Raw genomic sequence first — 26,322 nt, 5'->3', positions numbered from 1 at the left:
CCTGCCTCCGCAATGAGAGTGACTACCTTGCAAAGCTGGCAGTCTCCTTTGCCCCTTGTTGAAAACATGGACCTCCATCCTGCTCCATTCCTGCTCTGTCAGCTCTCAGAGAACTAAGCTAAGGTGTCTCCTCTGCTTCAATTTTCCCAATTGGTCGGAATCCCAAAGTGGCATGCGGACAGTAATAGTGCACAGAGCCCTAATGAAAGCAAGAAAGCTTAGTAAATCACTAATTGGTGTTTAGTTGGCATGCACACCCCTAGGCCCCAGTGCCACAGGCACCTGCAGCAAAAGTGATACCTACTCCTTGGCCCACCACTTCTACACTTGAGGCCCACAGTGGGCGAGTAAAAAGAAAAAAAAGGTAAAAATCTCCAAATCTCACCCACTGTTGCTTGGGACCTGTTCCCTGGGCAGCAATAATGACCTGGGCCCTAATGCTAGCAAGGAAAATAGCTCACAACCACCCTTTTTACTAATAACATAGGGGTGAAGGGGCCCCTCATAAGACTGCCTCAATGCCACAGCACCTACTGCATTGCCATTAAAGAAAATGATCCCACATATCTCACCACCTTTCATGGGGCATCTCTCTCAGGAAGCGGTCTCTGTCCATTTGTAAAGGAAAATCTTAGCCCCCACATAGAACACCCTCCTCTGGGCCTTCTCTTTGACGCTATCCATTGGATCGCGCTTCTTTTCAGTATCTCCTGGGCCATTACTTTGCAGCTCCAGGGGTACAGACAATCAAGGCTCGCGTCTGAATACAATACTGCTGGTCTCCTACCTGACACCTTCTCCACTCACCTGAAAGGGCATTTGCATGTAAATAGAGATAAAAGTAGGCAGTGTGTATGGGGAGAGAGGTGTCCATGCTTTTTTAATTTTACATAAACAATTCCCATACTTTTTGTGAAAAATAACCATCCCTGAATGCTTGTTGGGGACCTTGAGGTTCCTCCAGTTAAGAGTGAAAGGGGGACACTAAAGTGAAGCAGATGGAGGGACATGGAGCTTAAGAAGAGTCTTCTCACCAGGTACCTGCTACCTGAAAGAAATGTAAATGTGTGTAATTTGTTAATCAACAAATGTAAAGTCTTCTTGGAAGCGAGTGTAGGCTTTAATTTATGAAGTCACCTGAAGCATCATGGTGACAAAGATGTATTCTTCTTGAGGCAATACAAGGGTGTTGAGTTTTGGAAAGTGTCCTTTCAATGCACTATGTACAGCCTGATTATCTTATACTAAAATATATTCTTTGAAAATCACTTGTTGTATCTTAAACACAGTTTCATTTTGTGACAGCCTATCTTATCATGTGTGTAATAACATTTTTAAATACATACTTTTTTACAATAATTTCTGTTACAGTATGGGACTTTATAGCCCTGTAAATACATAAGTCACTATTCGCACTGTGCCAACCAGGATTCATGTGCAGTGATCGCAATAACGAATGAATGTTTTATAACGTAAAAAGGTGAGAATTCCCAACAGTTAGGTTAATTTGCATGTTTTTTTATTCAAGATATGTGCATTATTTTATATGCAGTTGTCTAAAGGTGTAAAAACAACAAAATTATTATTAAATATTTTGCTCTTTTTAGCCATGTCTTTGACCCAGTCACCACAGTGCTCAGGATCATAGTTGCCATATCTTTTTATGCAATGCAACTGCTAGATGTAAATAAAGACAGCCTGGAAATGTAACAAATCAACAAAGTCAAGCTTCAAGGCCATCTTCATATACGAGTACCTACTCAGGCATTGCCCCTCTCGGAACACAACTACAGGCCTTCCCAGGGGGGTGCTCCTCTGGGTTTGGAGACCTCTGCCATAGAGTGTAATTATTGCCATGCATCACTACGTTTGAATGCAGTGGCCATGTTAGGAGAGGGGAAATCCCCTCGGAAGCTATGAGAAAACCAAAATACTAAAGTATACAAAAAGTGATGTATGGAATGCTCGAATTAATCTCAGCAACTGATAATTATTCAGGCTGCTTCCCAGTCCACTTTTTATTTTGCACACCATACCACTTCAGTTTGGAACCAGCTATTTGCAAATCAGTCTTGACCCTTCTCCAATTGGAACAGTCCAACTTGAACTGCCAAGTCAGATCCTCCCTGAACCAAAATACAAGCAAACCAGGGCTCATCAGCCGGGTGTAGCTTGGTTCCAGTAAACACAGTGTGCACGGGACCCTCGTCTGGGCACAGATGTTCCACTTAGTCCCACATACTGAAGCATACAAAAAGTGATGGATGTAATGCATGAATTACTTTCAGCCACTTATAATTACATTTGGCCGCATCCCAGTTAATCGTTATTTTGCACACCAAGTCACCTCAGTTTGAGACACCTCATTTTGTCCAGATGTGGGCCCCATGTTCACTGTGCCACTGGAATCAAACTACACCTGGCTGATGAGCCCTTATTAGGATGGAACCAGCCCTAGGTTGGTTGCATTCCGGTTCAGGGAGTACCTGGCTTCGCAAATTGGGCTGGACTGTTCCCATGAGGAGCAGGATCAATGTTAATTTGCATATGTCTGGGTCCAAACTGAGGTGGCATTGTGGGTAAAAAAACGATGGATCTAGATGTGGCCCGAGCGATTGTCAGTGGCTGAGATTAATTCAAGCATTCCATCCATCACCTTGTTGTTGTTGCATTCCATCAATTTTTATTTATTTATTTATTTATATAGCGCAGCTAGAACCCTAAAGCGTCTAGGCGTTCGGCATCTGATCACATGACATCTCAGAGGTTTCAATTAAAGGCTCGGGGACTAAATTAGAGAAACTACAAGGTAAATAGTCAGGTCTTTACACCTTTCCTAAAGGAGAACAGGTCAGGTGAGTTTTTAAGCTGAATGGGCAGATGAATCCACAGTCTGGTCATGATGTTTACAAAGCTTTTACCACCCCAATTCAAGAGTCAGGGTTTAAACACCTCCACAAGCTTACGAGAAGAAGAGCAAAGATTTCTGGATGGAGTGTACCATTGGAAATAATTAATCAGATAGTCAGGGCCATGATTGTGCAGCGCCTTAAAGGCAATGTAAAGGACATTCAAATTGATCCATTTTTCCATGGGTAGCCAGTGTAGAGCATTTAGGGCCTGCTTGGCTGAAAGGTGTTTAGATATGCCAAAAAGCAGTCGGGCCGCAGAGTTTTGGAGAACCTGCAGTTTAACAAGAAGTGCCTTCTTTATACCAACCAGGAGAGGGTTACAGTAGTCCAAGTTAGATAAAACTAGTACAGACACTACTGTTTTTTGTTGTTCTGGTAGTATAAAAGGAAAAACATTTCTCATCATTTTTAATGTGTAAAAAGTGGATGATGTGAGCACCTTCATGCGATGGGAAATGGACACGGTTGTGTCAAAAATTACTCCCAGATATTTCGGCCTAGTGGCTGGAATAGGAAAGGGACCCAACTCCACAGGCCACCAATCAGTGGACCACAATGATGGGTCTCTGCCAAAAAGTAAAGCTTCAGTCTTATTAGAGTTAATTTGAGGCAGTACTCCGACATTCATCTGCTCGGGGGTTGTATGCAGGCGTGAAAGTTGAGAGCTGCGCCCTGAATAATATTTGAAATGGAGACAATAATCTGAGTATCGTCCGTGTATGATACCATAGCAAAGCCGTAGGATTTAATCAATATGGCCAGAGGTGTAACATACACATTAAAAAGGGTTGGGCTCAAGGATGAGCCCTGTGGGACCCCACACGGGAGCTTAAAGCTACAGGATCTGAAACCATCCATTTTGACAAATTGTTTACGATCTGACAAGAAGGATTTAAAAAGTGAGAGAGCTGTGCCTGCTATCCCTATTTCTTGAAGGCGTCGTATCATGAGGCTGTGATCTACTGTGTCAAACGCTGCTGAAAGATCCAGCAGTTTTAGGGCAGCCATGCCTCCTTTTTCTACTGAGTGCCTGATTTCTTCTGTCGCTGTGATCTAATTGAGCTCAGTACTGTGCTCACTCCGAAAGCCATACTGCATTGAATCCAGGATGTGGTTATTATTAATGAAAGCGGATATTTCTTGGTTCATGTATTTTTCAAGACGTTTTGCTGGTAAAGTCATGCAGAAGATTGGACAATAGTTAGCTGGATCCGATTTATCCAAGTTAGATTTTTTTTAGAGTGGTAAAATTGAGGTCTTTTTCCAGATTTTAGGGAAAGTCCTAGTTTTGATGGCTAGATTGGATATCTCTGTAAGTTGAAGTACAGCTATCTCCGCCACTGTGCGAATTATCTTAAGAGGACACGAATCCAAAGGTGATCCGGTTTTAGTGGCCAATAGAAGTTTAGTGACATGCTCATAGGAAGCAGGCAACAAATCTAAGAGGTGTGGCAAATCGGAAGCCCGGGGCAAGTTAGGGATTTTGAATTCTTTTCTCGCTGCATCAGAATGTGAAAACGGAGTGCTACTGTCATTTGCAAGGCGCAAGGCAAACATATCATTGATGCTCGAGAACTTTTTGCAGAAAGAAGATGCTAGAGTATTGCAACAAGCTTGGTCTATTACATTGGGTTGGGTCTCCTTGTTGTTGTTGCAGATGAAAAGCAAAAAACATTGTTTTGGAACGAATCACACAGCATCTGCTCAATAAAATGCTGAACTCAAGGTAAGCAACATGTGGGTGGAGTCTAAGCCCTCTCTTAGTAGTGTTTCTGAAGACAGTTGTGCTGTCACACCAGACTTAAAAGGGTACTCACCATGTCACAATCTTTTTTGGGCAGTGTTACAAGAAACTGGAATTCTCATTCTCCGAGCCTACACAACACTTCCTTTTGACCACCTTTACCAATGGGCTGAAACTTCTTCTCTTCCGAAGAGACTTATGTCTGGCTCTGGATAAACGTAACCGGCTGCTTGCCCTCTTCTCTAATAGTCTATAATAGTCTCTAATTTGCTCTACATTCTTTATCTGGCTCTTAGCCCCTTGCTACATTGTGCAAGCCCCCATGCACCTTCATTTTTCTTCAGCTGCTTTCCACACTACCCCACTCCACTCTGTATTATCGATGCTGCACTCTCACCTAGCACAGTTCTCATGTTCATTCGTTTTCTGTTTCCCCTCTGTCACTTTCCAAATAATGATTATGTCTTGCAAAGTCTTAATGCAATTATGTCATTTTGATCATTTCTCCCTGACAACCAGAGTTCACAGCAGCTTTAAAACAGCTTACATAAAGCCCTAAACATGAAGGGACTTAATCAGTATAACCTCTAACCAAGGTACATTAAAGACCAACAGCCAACAGACAGTTCCTAGGTAAGTTATTTAAAAATGAAGCTTTTGCTTTGCTCCCTTTCTTAAACAAAAAAAAACTCCACTCAGAGGCAGTTCTATCCCCTTGGGATGGTCTCAAGAATACAAATGTCTCTTATGTAGTCATGGGACTAGTCTTACTTGACTTATCATTGCTACTTACAAGACTGATCATCAGCTGCTGGTCTAAAGATTAAATGATACAGCAATCCAGGGCACACTGCTTAACTGGATTAAATCTTACCTTACAGTCAGATCCCAAATAGTCACACTTCTATGTTCTGCTCACCATCCGTTCACTTCTGTAATAGGTGTCATACGAAGCTTGAAATTCAATGTATACCTGCTCTCACTTTCTGATCTTGTCAACTCCTTCAAGTTTATATATTACAACTACACTGATGATACCAAAAGCATATTTAAAATGGGAAATGGCTAAGATCTTACCATTCCCGGTCGTGATAACTCACTTGCAATTGAGGCTACAATACCATTTCGAACTTAACAGCAAAAAATTTAAATCCTCCCATATTGATGACAAAATTACAATCCCAACGCCTCATGGTTTCTCGCGATTGACCAGCTCCAACAACCTCAATGGAAGTGAAGAGCTTTGATATATTCACAAACTCCAAATTCTCACTTCAGACCCAAGTTAATAAAGTGGACAGAGATGTTCTCCACAAAAAGAGAATATTAATTTGTATTTTCCCTTACTTAGGCATTTCTCACAGGTAACACATCTTTACCTGGACCTGCTCCAGCACGGTCGCTCCCCCCACGCTCCCTGATCCCAGCTCCAGCTCGTGCTCTGGCTTGCTGGTGGTATCGTATCTGGACTGCTGATTTCTAACCGCATTTATTTATTTAATTTGCATCGCGCATTTATTTATTTAATTTGCATCGCGCTTTTATTTATTTAATTTGCATCGCGCACGTGTAGCGCGCATTTGGCTGTGCATTGGCATTCATTGTGTTTACGCATTCTTACAGAGCTGCCCGTAGCGCGACTCTAGGCATAGTACCTCACCAGATTTTGTAGCTCGCTCTGCTGTACTCTGCAGCGCGACACTTGCTGAGGCTCTATTTTCTCCCTGGGACTTCGTTTGTGCCCCCGGTGCCGTGGTGCATCTGCTGCCCCTGCCTTAGTCTCCCTTTGACCCTCCATCTTGTTTACGTGTTCCCTGGCCCGCCCCTCTTCCCCGCTACCGCCTCCCAGCTGCTGCCCCTCCCACGCTCCGCCCCCTCCACTCTCCATTTATGTCAGATGTCCGCACGCGCAGCGATCGCGCCCCATGCGCGCCGAAGGTGCGCCAAAGGTAAGCCCGTCCGTGCCCATCCGCGCCTGGACCGCGCCCAGCGCCAGACCCCCTGGCCCCCTTCCCTCCCACCCACCCCGCATTACTTACGATGCCACCACCCTCCTAGCCCTTAACCCCGGCCGACTCCCCAACTGCGCCCAAGCCACTCCTGGACACACCCATGGACCCTTCTCCTGCAAATCCTGCAAGTTCGACGGCACCAAGAACAATTCCTCATCCACGAACACAAAACAGATATCTGACTCCAACCACCTAAAATGCATCCTGCTCAACACCCGCTCAGTCCACAGACACGCCATCGAACTTTGGAATCTACTAGACACCATCTCTCCCGAAGTCGCCTTCCTAACAGAAACATGGATGAACGCCTCATCAGCCCCTGACATCACCTTTGCCATCCCGGAAGGATACAAGATCATCCGTAAGGACCGCACCGACCAAACAGGAGGAGGCATCGCTTTCGTCCATAAGAACTCCATCCACATCTCAACCAGCTCAGACGTCAACCTCGCTAGCGCCGAACACCTTCACTTCCAGATCCGCACCAACCCCAAGACCACACTCAGAGGCACCCTCCTCTACAGGCCTCCAGGACCCCGTGCACAATTCAGCGACGTTATCACTGACTTTATCACCCCACACGCCCTCCCCTCCGAGGAATACATTCTACTGGGAGACCTCAACTTTCACCTGGAAAAGAGCAATGACAGCAACGCCACCTCCCTTCGGGACAATCTCGCCAACCTCGGACTCAAACAACTTGTCACTACGCCCACCCACATCGCAGGTAACACACTCGACCCTATCTTCACCTCCAGCAAACATGTCTCCTTCAGTCACACCACTACTCTCCATTGGACGGACCACAGCTGCGTACACTTTTTCTACAATAAAACCACCACTCACAACCATCCTCAACCTACTCTGCGAAGAAACTGGAACAAAATCACCATCGACCAGATCTCCTCATCGCTTCTTCAAAACCCCCCTGTCCACTCCTCAAACCCCGACCAAGCAGCCATTAACCTCACCCAATGGCTATCCAACAGCGCCGACATCCTAGCTCCGCTGAAAAAACGTAAAATCAAACTAGGCAGCAAAAACGCCTCCTGGTTCAACGATGATCTTAAGAAATCGAAGAAACTCTGTCGCTCCCTCGAGAAGGCCTGGAAAAAAGACCCAAACACCAGCACCAGGGACGCCTTCAAAAACGCCACCCGCATACACCACCAACTAATCCGGTCTGCCAAGAAAGCCGCTTTCAAAGACCGACTAGACAACAACGCCCACAACAGCAAGGAATTATTCAACATCGTCAAAGAATTCACCAACCCCTCAGCCAACTCCAATGATATCACCCCCTCTCAAGCCCTCTGCGACTCCCTAGCCTCGTTCTTCCACAACAAAATCGCAGACATCCACAACAGCTTCGACAACCAACCCGGAGACCATCCCACCCAACCTTCTGCCGTACCTCCACCCCCTCTGAACATCCTTATTAACTGGAACCCAATCTCCACTGAGGACACCATCCACCTGATGAACTCCATCCACTCAGGATCCCCCACAGACCCATGCCCTCACCACATCTTCAACAAAGCAGACTCCATCATAGCACCACACCTCCGAGACGTCATCAATTGCTCCCTCAATTCCGCCACCTTCCCGGAAAGCTGGAAACACGCCGAACTCAGCGCCCTTCTGAAAAAACCCACAGCGGACCCCACCAAACTCAAAAACTACCGCCCCATCTCGCTCCTTCCATTCCCAGCCAAAGTCATCGAGAAAGCCGTCAACAACCAGCTCGCCGCCTTCCTCGAAAGCAACAAATCCCTCGACTCCTCACAGTCCGGCTTCCGAGCCAAACACAGCACGGAGACCGCCCTCATCGCAGCAACAGACGACATTCGAACTCTACTGGACAATGGAGACATAGTCGCCCTCGTCCTCCTCGACCTCTCCGCAGCCTTCGACACAGTCTGCCATAGCACCCTTCTACAGCGCCTCAGAAACATCGGAATCCAAGGAAAAGCACTGGAATGGATCACCTCGTTCCTCACCGGAAGAACCCAGAGAGTCCGCCTCCCACCATTCAAGTCTGAGGCCACTGAAGTCATCTGCGGTGTACCCCAAGGTTCCTCACTCAGTCCCACCCTCTTCAACGTATACATGAGCCCCCTCGCGACCATCGCACGCCAACACAACCTCAACATAATCTCCTACACGGATGACACCCAACTGATCCTATCACTCACCAAAGACCCTAACACCGCTAAAACCAACCTACATGAAGGAATGAAAGAAGTAGCCGAATGGATGAAGCACAGCCGTCTGAAACTGAACTCAGACAAAACAGAAGTCCTTATCTTAGGTACCTCCCCCTCCGCTTGGGATGACTCTTGGTGGCCAGAGGCCCTTGGAAAAGCACCCATCCCGACGGACCACGCACGGAACCTGGGCGTCATCCTGGACTCCTCACTCTCTATGAACAGACAAGTCAACGCCGTTTCATCATCATGCTTCAACATTCTCCGCATGCTCAAAAAAACATTTAGCTGGATCCCCACCGAAACCAGAAAAACAGTCACCCATGCACTGGTTACAAGTCGCCTGGACTACGGAAACACCCTATACGCCGGTATCACCGCAAAACTCCAGAAAAAACTCCAACGCATCCAGAACGCATCAGCCAGACTCATACTAGAGATCCTGCGTAAAGACCACATCTCTAGCCACCTGAAAAACCTCCACTGGCTCCCCGTCAATAAGAGGATTACTTTCCGCCTCCTAACCCACACTCACAAAGCACTCTACGAACTTGGACCCGAATGCCTCAACACACGACTTTCCTTCTACACCCCCTCTCGCCAGCTACGATCTTCCAACCAAGCCCTTGCTACCGTTCCTCGCATCAATAAAACCACCATGGGAGGTAGATCCTTCTCCTACCTCGCAGCTAAAACCTGGAACTCACTCCCCACTCACCTTCGTCTCACTCAGAACCACCTAGCATTCAGAAAGCAACTTAAAACTTGGATATTTGACAAGTAATTCCCCTCCCTTCTCCTAGCGCCTTGAGACCCTCCGGGTATGTAGCGCGCTATACAAATCTCCTGACTTGACTTGACTTGACTACCATGTCAATAGGTTCGACACTGCACACTCAAGACACCTAATCCACAAGCTACAATGAATTCAGAATATTGCAGCCGGACAAGTCCTAAACGTTTGCAGAAAGAACCATACACTGAATCTCAGTCCAAAAATGTCCTTCAAAGCTCTCTCCAGTGCTCACTGGGCTATCAATAGTACAGAAGCAATCTTACTAAATCCCAAACTCATTCTCTACACTCTGCTCATAATCACGTCCTTAATTTCAGAAAACGTGCATAGGTGAGAACCTTTTCTCTGTATGGACAGGCAATCCCTGGAAAGTTCTCCTGAAGAAAATAGGGATAATCAGCAGTCATTTGGAATTCAGGAAAGCAGTAAAGACCTGGTTGTTGTGAAGCTTCTGATTCAAATGACTTCAGACCACTACTACTACATACGGCTTTGTATACATACCTGCAAACCTATCACTCACACTCTTTTCCCATCCAACTTATGTGCAAGATGCTACATGTCACCATGTCAAGTTTACAGCAGAACTCAATGCCTCATGTACAACACCAAAAGACACTTGAAGTTCACACTACAACCAACATTGTTTTTGTCTTTAGCCATGCTGTACAGCATTTAAAGATTCTGAGTATTAAAAGGGAGGGGAGGAACTGTAGGAGAGTAGGGTCTGCTTCCTATGGTTACCCCCACTTTTTGCTGTGATTCTCTGGTTTTTCGACTTTAGTGTGGCTATGGACCTGATAATCAGGCCCACAGCCCAGCTGTTCTCTCTCTAAATTGATACCATGTACTTTGGGTACATACCAGATTGGTTACAGGGTCACCCTTGTGAGCCCCTATATAGTGTACCCTAGGTACCCAGGGCATAGGTGCACCCTAGGCCTACCAGGGGATGCAGCATGTATTATGCCACCCCTGGGTTGCCTTCCAAACTGACACCAAAGGTCTGTTCACACAGCCTGGGTAAGGTGGTGTAATCACCCCTTACTTACATAGAGTATACCCATAGCTATATTCACTGAAAAAACCATAGGTTTCACACACGTTATAGTTAGGAATTAGCATTTAAAAACCTTGCAAATTCATTGAAAAAAACATAGGTTTCACATATGTTCTAGTTAGCTGGACATTTCACTCATACAAAACCTTTGAAATTCCCCCGTTATAGTTAGTTCAGCTAACTATAACTCGCGCGCCTGCAATCCACTGCTGATGACGTCACATATTACATCACCCATGACATGGTCAGTGACATCACTCATGACATCACTGATGACATCTCAAATGACATCACTGATGACATCATCCTTGTGAAAGAGTGGCAGACCTCCTCTCAGCGTAATATAACCTTTGATAGAAGCATTCAAAAATAGAAACTAAAATTTTCAAAACAATGGAGATACCAATAACAGTTACAACAACCTGCAATTGTATGTGTCTACAAATTAAGGAGTGATCTGGTGCTACTCGCCATTCAGATAAACTTATTTTCCCTCCCTCAGGCACCTATATGTAAATGGTAATAACCAAGCTTCATGGAGATAAGCGCTGCCTAAAGATCCATATCTGCCTATAGCATAGTATTTCATGCAAACCTCAAACTTAAACAGGCTAAAAGGTAACGTTATGATACCGTGGATAAGCCACACAGCTGAATCGGATCTCCAATGAGTGACCACTTGTAACCATTCTCATAGCACGCCCTGTGCTCTGATTTGACAGTGAAAGAGTGATCGCACCATAGTTTGTACTGCTAATCATTCTCAGCATACGCTATGAATGTGCTTTCACGTTACGCGTCGCATCAAAGCTTCCATGTGACGTCATGTACGGTGCCCCGTACGCGAAAGACGCAAATGTTTTTAATGGTTTAAAAACATATATTTATGTATTTAATGAACATACTAACAGAATATATTATGTAGGGTAGCTATGAAATAGTTTTTTTTAAACTTTGAACAATCGTATATTACTTTTAAAAGCAATTACACAAATCGCGGTGGAACGTCATGTGTACTCGCATCGTAAGAGCACCGTAAGCACAGCTTAAGCGTACGCAAAGCCATGTGACTTTAAAAGAAGAGATTTGATTGGTTCATAACCCTTCCTATTCCAACTGTTGAAAGTTCCGTCCCATTTTAATCATTCTACTTTGACTTTCTAAGAAGAAGCATCTCTTCTGAAAATCTTGTCAAATAGAAGGAAGATTACCATAATAACAGCAATGGACTCATCTTCCAGCCATTCTTCAGAGGAATTTCATTCCTGAAGAACCTCCAAAGAAGAGGAAAGAAGCTCTAATTTGGCAATTTTTTACTTTTCCAGAAGGGCAAAAAAAGGTTAATGCTCTTGAAGTAACCTGTAAAATTTGCCAAACAAACTTTTCAAGGGGTGATCCATCTAAAAGATACTCCTTTGGCACAGCAAATATTGAGCGACACGTGAAGAACTTGCATCTCAACAACTTTGCTCGAGCTGCAACACAGAGGTTGCAGGACAACCCACCTGCGGCTGTACCAAGCACATCAACTGCTACACCAGCATTTTCAGCAAGCAGTCCACACCCACAAATTGATCCTGATTTTGCTAAAGTAAAAATTCCATGCATTTATTGCAATAAACTTTTGTGTTATGGGGACCTGATAAAACGCAGGAAGCAGGAGCATCGCTGTCCCCGACATTAGTTTCATTCTTTTGTTCCTGTTGGACACTTTTTGAGTTCCAGTTCCATTTTTTTGGTTTTAAAAAAAACTTGTTGACAAAACGCAAAAAAAAATAGAAAACTAAAAACACACAAAAAACATAATTATAACGATCTGCTCCTAATAACCACACGGACACGGAGTTAAGAATGTGAGGATCTAACGTCCCTTGCGCCGGGAACCCTACTTGCCCATTGCTAGACCCGCGGCAACTCCCGTGGCCGACTACGTTCCCAGAATGCGCTGGGCGCACGCTCTGGTAAACTAGAGCGCGTCGCCACACAAATGTTCAAGGAGCTGCAAAGGGACCCCATCCCCAGGGACTCAAAAAAAAACATTTAGGAAAGTGTGGGGAACCCCAATACCCCCACGGTCCCAGCCAGCTCCCCGCGTCGTTCGAGAGCCGGCATTGCTTTGTCAGAGAGAGCAGTTTATATGCTCCTCTCTCTAACAAAAAGCAATCTGCTTTCCTACTTAAAAAAGACAGCATATTAACTTGCTCTCTCTTTCAAATAGGAAAGCGGTGTGCTGTGCTAAAATGGAAGCCACAACACTCCCGCCCTACCATAGCAAACAGCAGTGTCCCGGGGGTAGGCACCCCGGGACACTGCAGGAGCCGGCCCTGGGAGGTGTCGGACCCCAGGGCCATCAAGAGCTTCAGGAGGGAGGCTGTGCGACCCCCTCCCAACATTAAAAAGCCCCGAGAGGTGGTGGTCCTCGGGGCTGGGCGGTCCGTGCCGTCACGGACCCCCCAATTTTAAATATTACTACCCCAGGAAGGTGGCGGTCCCCGGGGAGTGTGGGGGGGCCATGGATCCCCCGCATACTTCAAAATAAAACCCCAGGGGTGGCGTTCCCCGGGGCACCTTACAAGCCCCCAATTATAAAAAAAAATTGCCCCAGGGAGCTAATTAAGAATAAAACAGACTTCTATTTTTTTTTCCACCGCGTACGAGTACCATACGCGTACCCCGCGTTTTTCTTATTTAAAAAAAAAAAATTGGGGCCTAAAGATCCATGTGGGACCCCCTGAGCAAGCCTAGAGGGTCAACTTGTTTCTACCCTGCCCCCTTTCCTTATTTTTCAACTTTCTTTTACAGTTTTCTTGTGACTCGGAGCTACAGAGGCACAAGATGGCTGCCAAAACTTCCTGGTTTGGAGTGTTGACAGACAGTTGACATCCAACCAGCATGCAGCTCGTACTCGTAATTGTACGGATTTCCGTACGCGTGCCGTACTTCGTCTCTAGATATCACTATGATTTTACTTTTTATTTTATCAGGAACTACTGAACGGATTTACACCATTTAACAAAAAGCACAATCTGCGAACCGAACTCTACCAAATTTGGTGTAATTCCGTTCAGCCGTTCGGACTGTAGCCCTGGATAAAGGTCCCTATGGAAAATTGCATGGGGAAAACACGTTTTGGGACCCCCCTTTTTTCTCGGCCCCCACTTGACGAATCACCCCCAAACTTTCAGGGAAGGAGCGGAACGGAGTGGGCCATTTTCTTTGAGAAATTTGCGAAGATTCGTCCACCAGCGCCAAAGTTATTCCAAATAGAATGTTGTGGATTTCCTATGGAAAGTAGGTCCTAACTACCTACTGGCGACCGCCCGTAGGTAATACCTATATAGACACATATACACCTATAAGCCACTCCTAAGGCAGACCTCGACAATCCTGGAGGTAGAGTGCTTGGTTTTATGTGAGAGGGTGCCCTAGCATGAGCTGAGACCCTCTGCAGCTTTCAGAACCATCTCCTTATAGCTGTTCTATGATGTAGGCATACCATATACTCTTAAGTGCATTAGAATCCTTGCGGTTAATGCTAACTTTGGTTTGGCTTTATCAAAACATGTCGTGTAAGGTGTCAAACACTTTGGAATACGACCACCCCCCCCCCCCCCCCCCCCCCCACCAGTTCTGGCTGCGGGGGTAGCATTCCACCCTTCTAGAGGGAGAAGACATGTAGTTACTGGTTTACCCAGTTAAAGTTAAACAGAGTCTCAGCATCACAAAATTGATGCTGCTGCCACAGACACGAGTCTGCCCTCCTGCTGCTGGACGAAACTCCGGCAGGGGAGGCCAGGACAATAGGTTTCCTGTCCAAGGAGGTGCTGGCTCCTCCCCAGATGCATTTCCCAGTTCAAACCAGTTACTGGGGCACTCTGCCCCAGCTCTGGTGAGAAACTGGACAAAGGGAAAGGGGCGTAACCACCTCCTTCCCAGGTCCACCCATAGGAGGGACCTTAATGGTAGTCCAGCCCCTAAACTTAGTATAAGTATAGAAACCCAGTCCCTAGGGACTTGCTTTCCTGGTTGCTCCAGGCTTGCTCCAACTTCCCTACAAAGGAGAAGTTCCTCGGACCTTGCTGGTCTGCACCGAAGAAAGCCGATCTCGACATCCTGAGTGGGTTGCGTTTGCCAAGGCTTGTTGGGTCCAATCCGGATACCGACACCACAGTCAACTAGATCCTTTGTGGGACAGCTCGAATCCAGCTCCTGGTCGTCGTCAACGCCTCCTGGACCTCGTGGCTGAAGAGACAAACTTCACATTTTCACCTGAAATCACCAGACATTGGCTGGCAGCTTTCAATCTTCATCCTGGTCACTGGCAAGTGACCCAGACTCTATCCCTTCTGCTTTCAGGTTCTCCAGATCTTTAATCTACCCTTGGCTCCACCCGGACACTTTTCCTCTGGTCGCCTGCAGCACTTCTTTGCAGATCTCCATTAAAATCGATGACGAAACCCGACACCAAAAGACACCAATGCACCCGGCTTCCGTGGGTGAGGTAACACGAGTACTCTGGTAGTCTCAAGGGTATTGGCCCTCCTGGTGTCTAAGTCTAAAAGGGTTCCATCGTAATCTATTTGGAAGTATCCTTAAATTGTAAAATTGTAACTGGTCCGTTTCCCATAGAAAGTCAATGGTAACCCGCAGCTGTGTTTAGACACTGCACGCGTCTCCTGTGGGCCTCCTACTTCCTAACCTTTGGTTGTTTAGAGTAGCCCCAGCGATTCCACACGACCCAGGCCTGCTTTCTAATTCTCACGTGGTTCTTATACCACTATTTTAGTATATGGTTTGTGAGGACCCTAGGGCAAAACGAATACTGTGCAACTTATCGTATGCTAATTAAGTAACTTGATTTGTACTTTTACCTCTGACCTCAGAGTGCAGATGGGTTGTGTTTAGAATAAATACATATATATTTGATATATACATTGTGTGGTGTACTTTCATTTGGTACTCAAGGGATTATAATTGGTAAAACAACTTGCTTAATACGCTCTCTGAAGTCTTAGCCTGATGACTGCTGGTCCATGCTACCACTAGGATAGCTTTCTATAAGGTTGACTTTACAACCACCATCAATAAGGGTCGATTAGACTGGTGCAAGGTGCCCACTAGAACTAGTGAACAACAGGGGGTGGTGATGGACAGAGCTTATGAATTAAGCAGAATACTCTCACCCAGTCAAGAGATCAGGGCTTAATCCAACACCGTTTTTTAGCTCACTGCACCCTCCCAGCTCAGAACCCGGCTATATGCAAATTAGTCTGTCCCTGGCCCAGTGTATCATGGGAACAGGGCAAACCAAACTACCAAGCCAATTCTTTCACTGGGAAGGAAACAAGCTACCGGGGACCGGTTTCTGGCATTTCAGCCGTCTTCGGCCCGGCTTGCTTGAATCCTGATGGTGCAGTGAGCTAGGGACTCACGTCTGAGTATACCCTTCCACGCTTATGGTGGACAAAACAATTAAACAACAGGGGGTGGTGATGGACAGGGCTTATGAATTAAGCAGAATACTCTCACCCAGTCAAGAGATCAGGGCTTAATCCAACACCGTTTTTTAGCTCACTGCACCATCCCAGCTCAGAACCCGGCTATATGCAAATTAGTCTGTCCCTGGCCCAGTGTATCATGGGAACAGGGCAAACCAAACTACCAAGCCAACTCTTTCACTGGGAAGGAAACAAGCTACCGGGGACCGGTTTCTGGCATTTCAGCCGTCTTCGGCCCGGCTTGCTTGAATCCTGATGGTACTGATAGAACTAGTGGACATCATATGCCAGGCTAACTTCTCACAGGACAGGTTGGAGCAGCCAGGAGTGCAGTTTTGTTGGTGCGCACACCACACATCCGTGAGCCTACTAAGTGAAACTGGTGCTTTTTTTTCCCTTTTAGTTACGGATCCATGTTGAATGGTAACTTAAATGAAAACGAAAGGTGTGAAAGCTTTTTAATTTTAAGCGGGAGGAGGAGGAAGGAAGAAAGGGTGGTGGGTGCTAAGCAATGGGGGGGTCGGAAGCAACATGGTGTGTTAAAGCAACATGGGGAGTAAAAGCAACAGGAGGGCGGAATTCACATGGAGGAGCGAGTGTGGGGTGGAAGCAAAACAGGGGGTAGTAAACAAGAGAAAAAACTACTTGGAAGAGTTAGCGAGACCACAAGGGCAATACAGATAAAGACCAAGCATGGCGGAAAGGGTGGCGAGAAGTACTTGAGGGAGAAAACAAACACACTATTATGGATCGATTCCCCAGAAGAAAAAAGTAAAAGAGTACTCAAAAAGCAAGCAATCATGGAAGAATAGAAGGAACTTATCAGCGCGATGGTAACCAGGCTATGCTCCACGGAATGAGAAAAACCAAATAAACCCACCAAAAAACAAAACACAAAGCCAATGGAAAGCAAAGGTTGTAATGTATTCCTAGGTAAGCTTTTAGTATGTCCCCAATAAGTCTTTGCAACCAGACAGCAGAGGTATTTGTTAGGCCTCGACTACAAAGAAGGTATGAAAACCGAGGTGAATACAAAACCTACCAGGGAGAATAAAGCAAACAAGCTGTGTAAAAAGGCCAGACCATCAGGGGCATCTTTCCAAGAATTAGGGGCGATAGAGTCATGATTTGCAAAGATAAGCTCCGACCAGAAGGTCGCTGCATTGTAAATGTTTGAAAGGCGCACATTTTAATGAAAGCAGCATAGGCTGTTTATGCTTTTGCAGAATGTACTCTGGGCTTCCCCAAGGAAAGCCTGCACGCTCTCTGTTAGCATGCAATTAGTATATATTGACCATATCCACCATCCTATTGCAAGAACTGAGGGAATGGCTATGTCATTATTTGTAAATAAGGGTTTTACACTAGTGCCAAAGCAGTTGAAGCATTTATAAAAGTTTGAAATTCTCAGCTTTTGGTGAGGGCGGTAAAAAATATGTATGCTGCATAGTCATATTTCCCACAAAACTGGACCACATATAAAGGGCATAGCCTTCAATACCCCTACAGCCTCCGTGATTATTACGTTTTTAGTTTGTACTTTGGTTAGTGATGCTGCAGACTATAACATAACAAGATTACGGCGAATACGTAGAGTTGCAGGTCTCATATTATTCAAACAGACAAGTAAATTGTGATAAGATATATTGATATGTCAAACTTAATATTCTAATGCAAATACTATTTTATACATTGCTGCTTTATGACATTCGTTTTGTTTTATATGTTTAGCTTTATTGTGTTACAATGACAGTTCTTTTGGTTTTAAATAACTAAAATATTTGAATTGGAAAGATTAAATGAATGATACACTGTGGGTTTTTATCCTTACTATAATGCCGCAAAGGCAACACTTTTAAATGAAGACGATGTGCACTATAAGGCTGGCCACCTCTCTTCAGTGGAAATTGGATATAGATTCACATTCCTCCATACATGCTTTTTCTCTCCAACAAAAACTTGGACCATTTGTTATTATGATTCAGAAAAGGGGGTGGTGATGAACAGAGTGTCTGAATTAAGCAGACCACTCTTACCCAGTCCAAAGATCAGGGCTTGATCCATCACCGTTTTTTAGCTCACTGCACCATCCCAGCTCAGAACTTGGCTATAGGCAAATTAGTCTGACCCTGGCCCAGTGCATCATGGGAACAGGGCAGACCAAACTACCAAGCCAATTCTTATACTGGGAAGGAAACAAGCTACCGGGGACCGGTTTCTGGCATTTCAGCCGTCTTCGGCCCGGCTTGCTTGAATCCTGATGGTGCAATGAGCTAGGGACTCACATCTGAGTATACCCTTCCACGCTTATGGTGGACAAAAATGATTCAGAAAAGGGGGTGGTGATGAACAGAGTTTCTGAATTAAGCAGACCACTCTTACCCAGTCCAAAGATCAGGGCTTGATCCATCACCGTTTTTTAGCTCACTGCACCATCCCAGCTCAGAACTTGGCTATAGGCAAATTAGTCTGACCCTGGCCCAGTGCATCATGGGAACAGGGCAGACCAAACTACTAAGCCAATTCTTATACTGGGAAGGAAACAAGCTACCGGGGACCAGTTTCTGGCATTTCAGCCGTCTTCGGCCCGGCTTGCTTGAATCCTGATGGTGCAATGAGCTAGGGACTCACATCTGATGTTATTATGGACAGCACCCACCGATCTTAGAAGGATGCCAGTTATGTAACCAAAACTAGGGCACTCAGGACTACGTCAACATAGCCATTGTTGAAAACAATATTATTAAATCATTACAATCACTTTTCAAACCTCTCAACTCTGCCCTTCTGTTATATAATAGGTATTTTAAGCATTTCTCCCAGCACTCAGTTCTGATTCCTAATTTTTTTAATACAGCCGGAAACTAACCCTGATTGAGCAGAAACTAACCCTGATTGAGCAATTTCTTCCCGATACAATGATAGATTTATGTTCTAGGAATACAGCTGCATTGCTTCCATGGTCCAAACATGTAAAATGCCTTTGCTATAACCTAAATCTCCCTCATATCTGGCTGAACTTTAACACGCTACAGACCAGGGACAGTCTTTTAGTTAATTCCAAGTTCTGTTGGAATGCTAACCTGGTGCAAATACTACTGACTTGCTGAGGTAATGTCTATGTTGCTAACAAAAAAGTCAGGGGCTGCAGGCGATATCTCGAGAGCATGTAACCTCCCCACACTAGAACTTAATGCTAGATTTAGACTACGAGTTCTCCCTAACTAATAGTGGTGTGGCAAAGAGACAGAGAAACACTACATCTTGATCCAGAGCCTGTTTATATCAGAATGACATGTTCAAAACGAGCATGCATTTTTTACTATTTTGTTTCCTTGAAGAGAATGCGAGGAATAAATGGATATTACCACTATTGGGGGATTTTAATGTAAGACCCACCCAAAAAGGCCCACATGCTGCGTCCTGCAATGGCATCATATATTGTTCTTTCATCACTTGTAAGTTTTTAACTGGTGCTTTGCAGACACAAATGAAATTTAAAAAATTGTAATGATAAAGCCATTACTAATTTTGTAACATTTACGTATATTTATTTAATTTATTTTCTATTTATAAAGTTTTATATAGCGCGAACTTGTTCCCGAAGGATAATTATTTGCTTACAATTGTATTTGAGCCCTAAATTATTCTGTATTGTTTTTAATTAATGATGATGGATTGGTGCAATGAGTGTATGGCACTATAATCAGAATTAAAGGAAATAAACAGGTCCCACCAACATCCCATATTGTACCATAGAATCATCCTGCTCGCCAAGTCTGAGACAGAGAAACGGGGTCTCAGTCCAGAAGAGACTCCTCAAGACATATGGTTGTCTCACATAGATAAAAAATAATTCCAGGTTATAATGTAGTGCACAGGCTTGTAAATACCCTCTGTGGTAGGATTCCAGTATCAGAAGTAAAATATCCCCCATAAGTAGTATCTGTGACAAGGAAAGTGCGAGATATGTCAGTCCACATTTTCTAACCTGGTAGGAGCTTCCTTGCTGCTTTTTCTGCCAACCTTAGGAGAGGTCCAGAGCAGGGCCATCCTGTTTCCACTTCAATCCCAGCTTTCTTAGACAGTAGGTGGGCAGAAAGGAGGCCTCCTACAACTGCAAAAGGAAACTTAATTAACCATTGTGTTACAATAATATGAATAAATAATCAGTTCTTAATAACATTAACTTTAACTATAAAGGATAGGCGAAGGTCTGTAGTGGGCGGCATTTTTACGTAACACTACATATGTCTTTGATTGTTTCCCAAAACCCAGGTGGGATGAACAAAAGCCACCCAAAGAAAATAAATGGCTGTGATCAACATCCTCTCAGCAAGTCTTCCTAGTGACAACGGTATGGTACCAGACTACTGTGCTCTAAATATCATGCGAGAAAAATACAGTGTTCTAAATATTGTTCACAAACATTACGCATCATTGGAGTAAATAACAGTAAGTCTACACTATTAACGAAAGCTATTTCTGTAAAGAATATTTAGGCCACAATAATTGGTGGATGATATTTTTGCTATCAATATTCTGGCATACAACCAGTGACAATGAATAATGAATGGGGACTCATGACATACACATGAAGACCATGAGGTAACTGCTTGTTTTTGCACTGAAATGAGCTGAAAGGTACTCTGTCATAGGGATTGAATGCATGAACCTGCTATAGTGCTTATGTGGATGGATTACTGGGACAGTGGTCTTTCAGGTGCTCTTGTGCATTGGTTTCTGACAGCAATACTTAAGGCCCAGTGTGGCACATTCTCTCCCTCAAGTTTCAGATGAACACTTCGCCCAGGGGCTGGGTGGCGTGAAAGACCCATCTTTGTGAGTTTGTGTCTTCCTCCCGCTGGTGGCAAGAAGAGCTTTGACGCTGGTGGCTGCACCGCAGGAATGAACTCTTTGTAAGGATAATACATTCATTCTGTGAGGTCAGGTTTATGTGCACTGGAACCGTGGAGGTGAGCGGATCAACCAAGAGCCCCCTGATGAACTCCCACCTGTAGGCACTGCCACGGCCGCAGTGGCTGCAAGGATCCTGAGTAAGTCTAGCCTCTGTGAATGGGATGTGGAGTGGAGTGCAGGATCTTCCAAGATTGCCCTTCCAGTGACAACAGACAACTGTTCTGAAAATGAGGCGACAAATGTGAAGTGACAGATCAATCACTTCCCTTGTGAAATTTGACCCCAACTGGATGGTATAGACTGTTTTAACCACCTCAACATGCCACCTTATTCAGTAGTTTCACAGAATTCCTGTGCCCTCCACAGGATTCCTCCTCAACTTGTGCTGTGATTGAAGGCCCTAAGTATGGGAGGATATGAGGAAATCAAGATGGTTCAAATTTCCTATTTTTCCCCTTTATGCATACTTTGAGGGTTTGCCTTGTATGTAAAAGTGCTCAACGTGTGTATTATTGAATGGTCTAGATGACATTGTTGTTCTGGGCTTGGTTAAAAGTATTAAACACATCAAATTGATTCTGGCCTCAATCTGGAAAAAGTGTATATTTATTAGGGGATGGGAGCATGAAGTCATGTCTTTTTAAGATGGAGCTTGACTTCGCCGCAGCATACAGTAGGTTTCAGTCAATGTGTCAGCCACAAGACCAGGTCAATGCAGGATGTGAGAATGGATTTGATGACTGGTTTAAAGGAATGTGGGTTAAGAGCCTTACTACTGTGGAGGGGAGGTTGAAGCCTAATTAATATAGCAAATGTATTGATGTGGTTGTTCATTTAAGGTTAATCCCACAACATTAATCTTTAAATTTTGCTTGTGAGGCAATGGATATTTTTGATTAGGCTGTAAGACTACTGCCTGTGGTTGACAGAGGGCTTTGAAATTAATTAACAAAACGTCTGTTTTTGAATGTTACTCTCTTTGATGTAGTACATCTTTAGGTAAAATTCAGTATACTGATGAAACAAGAAACTGAACTATCAATGGCTTCATATAAACATTCAACATAGGAGGCAAAGCATGGAGAAAATGCAGATCAGGGGATTCTGCAGGACATCAAAGAGGTTCTGAAGATTTGCTTCTATCGTAATCAATTATTTTCTGCTGCACAGGAAGAAGGTAAAACAACCAGAACCATTGTCTCCAAAGTCTGTGTGGCTTTCCCGCACTTGGAGAAGTCTCTCATGATCAAAATGACATTAACCACTAAGAGATTAAGATGGACAAGGAGGCAGTGAATCTCATTATTAAGGATGTGCTACTTGATTAAATTAAAGGTGGTGTTTTTGATGTGGGTACCTGGTTGAAATTCAGACTGTAGTGGAGATAGGAATATTTTCAGTTATGCATTTGTCAAGTTGCACAGGTAAGTTCTTTCAGTAGTTTAACCTTAGGATGAGGAATTGTGATTGGAGATAAGTTGCTAAGACCTTCTGCATCTGCATCAGAAACCTTTCAGTAGCACCTGTCTGTGATATTTTAATAGTGTCTGGTAAAACGACTAAGCTCAGATTGGATTGATGTTTTCTGGCATGAGTGCATCAATAAGGCAAAGGGAAATTTTACACAGGTTGAGGAAGAAGCATTGGATTGTGGTTCTAATGCGGTCTATGTTTTATCACAATAAACGCTTATCAACATTTTAAATAAGAACAACAAACAATAAGAGGAACAAATCTCAGGCACATAAACAAATCATAAATATAGAATTTAAGCATATGGTCAAGGATCACTTTATGCTAAAGATCCTGGGTGGGGAAGAGATATGTGGGGGGGAGTGCACAGGCTTGAGGAGCACCAAAACGGAAACCTTTTTATGTCTACAATCGCCATGTTAAAACCTATATATGATCGTCTATTCAGACATGATCATGAATCTATTATGAACAATTCCATGTGTCTCACGTCCTACTAGTGGGGATCGAACCGTTCCCTCATCCTGCACAAGTAGACCACTCTGTACTTGGGTGCTCCCACCCCATCTACGAGAGGCAGTCTAGATAAAGGTTTTGAATGCCAGCTAGATCTTATTCTTGTGGGGGGGATTCTTGTTCATTCATCTGTAGTTTGGAGAAAGCACTTTGGGAGATCTATTTTCTGAGTGTACATCTTTAGGGTTTTGATATAAATTAAGTTGGACTAGCTACCTAATTTCTTTTTCACACATTTCTGCTCTTTCCCGAGAACTTCTGTTCTTTCGCGCAAGTGATGTAACCAGCACATTGAACACTGTAAGTGATTCATGCATTTAAGTTATGAGGGGAATATTAACTTAAGCAAGTGTGCACATGAGCGAAATATATGATGCTTCCTAACAAGTTTGGGCTCCAACTGGCCTTCAGAACAAGTTCAACAAAGTCTAGGAATGTAACATTTAGACCTTGAGCCACTCTAAAATTCTCAGCCAGTTCCTTTTTCACTTCCACTGAGGAAATGTCAGACTGAAGTTTACAGATTATGAATTCAGTCAGTTAATATTTCCAATACATATTATAGGGCAACTGAAGTGAATTCCTAGATGTCTGCTTGAGACTGATATCAATGATGTCCATGGGGAAGTAGAGTGTGATCCCCAGTTGAAGCTCGGGGGGCCTCAACTTGGTCTTTTGTGTGTGTCTGAAGTGGAGACTCAACCCACATAAGAATATGTCTAGTCATATTGAGAATGTTCTTGCCTGTGGAAAAATGCTTACTTTAAAGGACAGTCCCCTAACCCACCCAAGGATGGCATGTTTCATCATTGGTTTCCTACCTCACACCAGGACCGCAAGGTACAGAGTGTGGGCTACAACTCTCCACCGAAGATGAGCTGAGTTGTTTTAGAGCTTAAAGATGAACTTGAAGTATAAGTAGAGTGATCAGTAAATAAAGCGTAGTGAGTCTAAAACTATCTCCTGGTAGGCTAAATGTAAATTTAGAAGGGGTTTCTGGAAAACATGTCCCCTTAGATGGTTAACATGTTTCTGCCTATTTGTGACCCAGCTTTGGGTTCTGAGGTATTAGTTAAGACCAGTTCTAACAGTCACTCTGTGATAATAACAAATATAAAACCTGATGCTGGACTATTGATAGTAGGCCAGGAAATACAGTCAGTTGCACACAATTGTCCACCGGGGTACTATATCATGAGAAGACAACAAATAATATTAGGAGCATTATCCATGCAACACATAGGAAAACCTCTACTGCCATTCGCAAGTGAGTAGACCTGGGTGACAGAGCCCTCCACCAATGTATACATTAGTGCAGTGGAATAAGATATGAGTGTTCTGAATTACAGAATGGTGACTTGGGTAGGATGACAGACCCGCAAATGATCGCAGATGAGTTCTCGGAATATTATAGTTCGGTGTATAAGTCATCGGGAATCTATACGGAGGCAGATAGTGCGGCTATGATACATGACATTCGTATGCCTTAATTATCGGAAGATGATGGGAAATACCTGGACTCACCTCTCATGAACGATGAGGTAGCACATGCTATCAGAGGTGTCCCACTCCACGAAGGCCTCGGGCCCAAACAGAATCCCCATAGAGCTATATAAACTAAATGCTAATGTGCTAGCTCCATTTCTCCATGCCATGTTTGTTTAGAGTAAAGAGAGGGGTCGGCTTCCATATGATCAGAGAGTAGTGAATATTGTCGTCATTCATAAAGACGGAAAGCCTAAGACACTGTGCTCCTCTTATCGGCCTATTTTGCTGCTTAACGCTGGGCCTAAGGTACTAGCGAAACTACTGGCGACTAGGTTAGCCAAGGTCATTACCACGCTGGTTCATCCAGATCAATCGGGCTTTATGCCGCGTCGTAATACGGCCCTTAATTTATAAAGGCCACACGGGAGACTAGGCGGTGCCTTGAAAATACACGAGCCGGCGTTGCTAGTGTCATTGGATGCAACTATGGCCTTGACAGAGTCGAGTGGCCCTACTTATTCGCATTCCTGGGGAAGATGGGTATCGGCCATGAGTTTATAAACTGGGTCCGTCTCTTGTATGAGGGTCCCCTCGCCAGGGTTGTAGTGAACAACCGAAGGTCCGCAGACTTCTCTCTGGGTAGAGGCACGCGCCAGGGGCGTCCCTTGTCCCCACTTCTTTTCGCCCTGTCTCTTGAGCTGTTGGCGGCGTGGGTCCGCTGGGACCGATCGATTAGAGGGCTGCGTTGGTGCCAGAATGGGAGGATAAGATTTCGCTTTATGCGGACGATATTTTGCTTTATCCCACCACTCCCAGGGACTCTCTGATTTGTTTTCTTGATGTCCTGGCGATATTTGGGAGGTACTCTGGCTTTGCCATTAATTGGTCAAAATCAGTGCTTTTTGTCCTTAGTGGAGATCCCCCGATCATTCTGAGTTCTTGCCCGTTACAAATTGAGCCAGTGGGATTCGGCTACCTCGGCATCTATGTGACATTGGATCCGAAGCTGAGGTTTGATAATAGCCTGGGTTCCCCGCTGGCCAGACTTAGGAAGGATGTGGCGAGGTGGAGAGCATTGCCGCTCTTCCTCCTCGGTCGGGCGGTGCTATTTAAGATGATTGCCCTCCCCCGATTTTTGTACGCGCTTCAAAACGCAATGGACCCGGTGCCATCCTCCTATTTTAAAGAAAATTAGTCCCTCCAATGGCAGCTCCTTTGGGAGGGCAAACCTCACACTGCCCTCTCTAAACTTACTCTCCCCTGGTACGATGGAAGGATCGGCTTGCCGGACCTGTGGAAGTACTACTGGCCCTCCCAGCTAGCGGCGGTAAACCACGCTATTTACGGGCTCCCGCGGACCCCAGATATGCGATGGACCGTGGGCAGGTGCCGGGGGGGGGGGACTTCACGAGGGCTCTATATGCTAGGGCCGGCCGATTTCCCCTTGCCGGTCCGTCGGCTCACGCAGTGCAGGTGTGGCATGCGGCTACTCGACATCTTAAGTGGAATGGAAGACTCACCCTTGCAACCCCCACTGTGGAATTCGGAGAAGTTGGGCAGCCTGTGGAAAACCAAAGGTTTTGACAAATGGGATCTCATTGGGATCTCGCAGATCAAGGATATTTGGGGTAAGGACGCAGTCCTTGCGTTTGACGCTCTCCAAAAAAAGTATCATCTACAGGAGAGTGAGCGTTAT

General features: G+C 44.8%; 1 protein-coding gene across 1 annotated transcript in view; it reads right to left on the bottom strand.

The window, feature by feature from the left end:
- EDEM2 (ER degradation enhancing alpha-mannosidase like protein 2) overlaps positions 1–26,322 on the bottom strand; it is a 278,489-nt gene that overhangs the window by 126,458 nt on the left and 125,709 nt on the right. The window contains exon 5 of the mRNA XM_086932355.1: positions 20,221–20,346. Within this exon, the coding sequence (XP_086788481.1) occupies positions 20,221–20,346 (126 nt within the window). The remainder of the gene's footprint in view (positions 1–20,220; positions 20,347–26,322) is intronic.

This window comes from Lissotriton vulgaris, chromosome 7, assembly GCF_964263255.1.
Source record: "Lissotriton vulgaris chromosome 7, aLisVul1.2, whole genome shotgun sequence".
Classification (NCBI taxonomy): domain Eukaryota; kingdom Metazoa; phylum Chordata; class Amphibia; order Caudata; family Salamandridae; genus Lissotriton; species Lissotriton vulgaris.
This window is presented reverse-complemented; position numbering and strand designations above follow the sequence as displayed.